The sequence below is a fragment of the Cynocephalus volans genome, chromosome 11 (assembly GCF_027409185.1).
Source record: "Cynocephalus volans isolate mCynVol1 chromosome 11, mCynVol1.pri, whole genome shotgun sequence".
Lineage (NCBI taxonomy): Eukaryota > Metazoa > Chordata > Mammalia > Dermoptera > Cynocephalidae > Cynocephalus > Cynocephalus volans.
In genome coordinates, this window is record NC_084470.1 from 57,094,508 (window position 1) to 57,098,919 (window position 4,412).

The 4,412-nt window shown below is 45.2% G+C and overlaps 1 protein-coding gene across 1 annotated transcript; it reads left to right on the forward strand.

Moving 5' to 3' along the window:
* Positions 1-852: 852 nt before the first annotated feature.
* On the forward strand, positions 853-3,984 carry CRIPTO (cripto, EGF-CFC family member). The gene is made up of 6 exons (XM_063115397.1): positions 853-887; positions 1,688-1,740; positions 1,826-1,960; positions 2,387-2,501; positions 2,586-2,695; positions 3,869-3,984. The coding sequence occupies exons 1-6, from the start codon at positions 853-855 to the stop codon at positions 3,982-3,984; spliced, it is 564 nt and encodes a 187-aa protein (XP_062971467.1).
* Positions 3,985-4,412: the final 428 nt, after the last annotated feature.

The following is a 4,412-nucleotide window of genomic DNA, read 5'->3' on the forward strand; positions in this document are numbered from 1 at the left end:
GCCTCCGCTTGCAATTCTGTCCGTCTGGAACTGCCACGATGCACCGCGTCAGGAGCCCCTCACGACCCCTACGGACCCTGAACTTCCACCGCGACTGTGAGCCTCCAAGCCTTTACCCCAGCACACCTTTCTTGGCCCCCGAGCATCCTCCGGGCGGAGCACCGGGCTCAACACACCTTTCCTGGCAAAACAAAGATGGAAGCAAATGTCAAGAGATCAATATCAAACGCCTTGAGAGACCCAAACCTGGGGTTTAGGTTTTCCTAATTAAAGCAATTACTTTCTACCATTCCTCCAACCTGTAATCACCAACTTGACAGAGTCATTGATTTGCCTTTTTCTTTTTTTTTTTTTTTTTTTTTTTTTTGAGTAAATCGGGTGTTTTTAACCTGAAGCTAATGATAGAGATATTAGGACTAATTAACCACAGTTTGACAAGACTCCACCTTTTCCATTCTCTGTAACTGTTTAAGCTGCTTTACCGCCTCTCGCCTCCCATCCCCGCAGTGCTCAGGTATTGTAATGGGCGTGGGCCTCCCGCCTCCCCGCCCACCTGAGGGTCCTCCCCGCCAGGCCAGGGGTTTGTTGTTGAGGAAGGAGTCGCCCGGGAAGGCTGGGAACCTGGCTCAAGGTCAAAACAGTCGTTGGGGCCGAGAGACCCCCAGTCTCCCAGGACATCTTGGCTTTTGCTTTTCCGAAGACCTTCTGGGGAAAGCATATTTCTCATCTGTGATATTTTTCTTAAATTGCCTTTTTCGCTTCAGGAAATTAATGTTTTCCTCCGGATGTTTTGGCAATGACTGTGTGAATTAAAGGCATGCTAACATTTCCCTCCCTAAATTCTTAAAACCTATGGACGGCAGGAAGATGGAGCGCTTCTCTTCCAGGTATGAGTTAATCTTGAATGTGAAGTTTTGATTGCTAGAGATTGCCAGCTTAGGAAATAATGTTCTACATCTGTGATGTTTTTAATCTTGCTCAAACCTTGAAAGAGCTACCAATAACTCTGCTGTTTATCCTGAAAGACCTGGAACTTCACACTTTTGTTTACATCCACCTTTGCCATTGCTTTTTAACATTTTCAATTATGTTATTGGCTCTGCCTATGAAAGGGTTAAGTGTTTTCCTACTTGTGTGTAAATAAAGGTCAGTATTACAACCAACTTTAAAATCTTCTGAATGGGTGAAAGGTATAGACAGGTTCAATACTTGCAAGACCATTAAGAATAACAGCAAAAAAAAATTTTAACCTGAAAACATTTCAAATGACTGGTTTAAGTGAAAGAGTTTGTAAAATGTGATTCGTCAATAACATGGAATGTCAGGCAGCCATTTTTAAATTCTTATATGAAAACTATGTGCAGAAGAAAAGATATGTGTTACATGAAATAGAAGATAGGACGTTTACACCTACTTAAAATAATGTGCATATGAGAATGGGGCCTAAGAAATAATGATACATATTGAAAAGAGTTGGATATTGGTGACTTTTATTTTCAACATTTTTCCTTATGATCAATTAGTCATCTATTAAGAAAAGAAAGGAAAAACAAAAAGAAAGACGATGCTCTACAACTTCTCCTTAGAGGTCTGTGGTCTTGTCCTTTTGATAAGAGGGCCCAGGTGTTAACTCATAGGGTTTTATTTGCTTTGTTTTGCTAACAGAAGTCTGATTTCCTCTTCCTAGTGTGATTTTGATCATGGCCATTTCCAAAGCATTTGAACTGGGATTAGTTGCTGGTGAGAGACTTTTTGTTCTTTTAATCACTGACGATTTTTATGTGGCCTGAAATACAGGTTCCATGAGTTGATTTTTGTTGTTAAGGGTTGGGACACCATGAACTTGCACGTCCATCTGAGAAAGACCTGGCCGCCAGAGATGATGACATTCGGTCCCATGAGGAGCCTGCAATTCATCCTCGGTCTTCCCAGTTTGTGCCATCCGTGGGAATACAGGACAGTAAGACCTCCCTGCCTTAGGTCATCTCTGTGCTGGTCCTTTTTAACACTTTCACCTGTAGCGGTGGGCACCTGATTCAACTGGGCGGGTGGTGGGACTGGTTTTTGGTTTTGGTTCTGGAGGTGAGACAGGCTTTGTGGGTTGTTGTACCTCCTGGAACAGTTTCCCTCAGCTGATTCCACTTCATGCCAGGGACTCCAGAACCACTGCTGGCCTGTGCGTGAAAACAATCTCCCTGCTCAGAGGCACGGGAAGCAAAAGGAACACTCACAAGCAGTCTTGTTCTGTGAGGTTTACAATTCTTAGACATCTACAAATGCTTTGGGGAGATTAAGTCTTTGGCGCTGTATTAACCTTTGCCTGCAGGACCTGCCCTCAGGCTTTGCACCACCTCCACCCTCTCAGCCACCTCTTCTTACCTTTCAGGTAAGGAGCTAAACAAAACCTGCTGTCTGAATGGGGGAACCTGCATGCTGGGGTCCTTTTGTGCCTGCCCCCCCTCCTTCTATGGACGAAACTGTGAGCACGATGTGCGCAAAGAGTAAGCCATTGAAAGGGGCGGGGACGGGGTGGAGAGACGTGGAATGTCAAATGCACAGGTGTCGCCTCGTCTGCTCCTTCTCAGGAACTGTGGGTCTGTGCCCCATGACACCTGGCTGCCCAAGAAGTGTTCCATGTGTAAATGCTGGCGCGGCCGGTTCCGCTGCCTTCCTCAGACATTTCTACCTGGCTGTGGTAAGCAGATGTCCCCTTCTTTCTTTTGCCCTTTTGGTGACTTAGTTGCCTGTGGGGGTGCTTAGTTTACAGGGTCTCTCCTCCTACCTCATGGCTTGACAGAGCCTGGAAGCCACAGTACTGTTTGTAAAAGCACCGAGGACTCCAGATGAGATAGTCACCGTGACATCCTTGGTATAAACTCCCTCGGAGACATGGCCAGCCCTGCTGTTCCATGTGGAGAGTTATTTCAAGTCTATTTGACATTTTTAGAGTCTGTGAACTTCTACTGAGGAAAAACAAGAAAGGAGTTCGTCTCTAAACACCAAGAGATGCTCTCTAGCATTTTCCTTTGGGCAGGGAGATCCAAACAGTCTCCAGGGAGGGAGAGTAGGTCAGAACCCATGGCAACAGCAAATTCCACCAGAGGCGTGACCCTCTGGGGACTTCTTGCTGGATCCTGAAAGGCCCCTGCATGGCCCCCCTGGTGACTGGTCTCAGAACCCTTTCACCTTACTGATTTTTACTGATTTGAGGGAAACGGTGAAAAGAAGGGCAGGACCTAGAGGAGAACAGGAGGAGGGTGTTCTCCCCACCCCTACCTGAGCCAGGTTTCTAGGACCACCCTCGTTCACAGGCCCCTCGTAGTTCTGCCCCTCGGAGATGTTAGAAATTGAAAATGTTCAAGTCCAGAAAGTGAATGAAAGCAAATGCTTCACTGAGTACAGGATGAGACCCCTGGCCCAGACAGGGATTGTGTCATTGCCATTTGCATCCCGGGTGTCAGGCACAGAATAAGTGTTTGGTAAGTGCAAGTTGGATGATTGCATGGGTGGGGACCGTAATTTCTTCCTGGAACCTGAGGCCCAAAACGTGCCATCTCCTTATTATCAGAGCCCAAGTTCTCTGCCCATCCCTGCAATTGAATCTGTTCACAGCTAGTGTAGGTTACCAGGTGTGAGAGTGCCCTGGGTAGAGCAAGCTGACAGGCCTGTGGCAACTTACGTTAAAAGACTTCTTTCAAGAGAGTCTGAATTTCATGTCAGTGGTACTGTTGATCCCATAAGCACGCTGTCCTCATCAAATGTTGGGCCCCAGATGATCTTTGGCTCGTGTGGATAGGCCATGTGTGTGGGCAGCAGGATAAACTGCCGGAGGAATTTCCTTTAATGACCAAGTGCCCCTACCTTCCAGATGGCCATGTAATGGATGAGCACCTCACGGCTTCCAGGACACCAGCATCACCACCGGCTGCATGCACCACTCTTATGCTCGCTGGCATCTGCCTTTCTATACAAAGTTACTATTAATCGTCATTTGCCTTTTTCCGGAAATACAATTTTAGATGTCACGCAAATTCCATAACCAGGAAAGGCTGCCACTCCAATGTCCTAAGTGAAAGATGATTATTTCTTATTGCCTTAAAATAATGAATACATTTCCTTTAATGATCCTTAGCAATTCTTTAAATTACCAACTATTTTTTTCTTCTGCCCCACCCCCTAAAAAAACTACTTTTTTTCCCCCAAAATATTAGTCATTTCTACATTTTTCCCAACCGTACTTCTTGATACATGTAACTCTACCGAGGGCTTCTTATTAATATTTTAAACAATTGAAGTCTGCCTTCAGATTATTAAAGGCTAATTTTAACATGGAACTGAGGATAAAGTTTTGAATAGTTATTCAAAATCAATTAAGACTATTTTTAAAAGGAAAGAGAGCCTGTTTAAGAGAA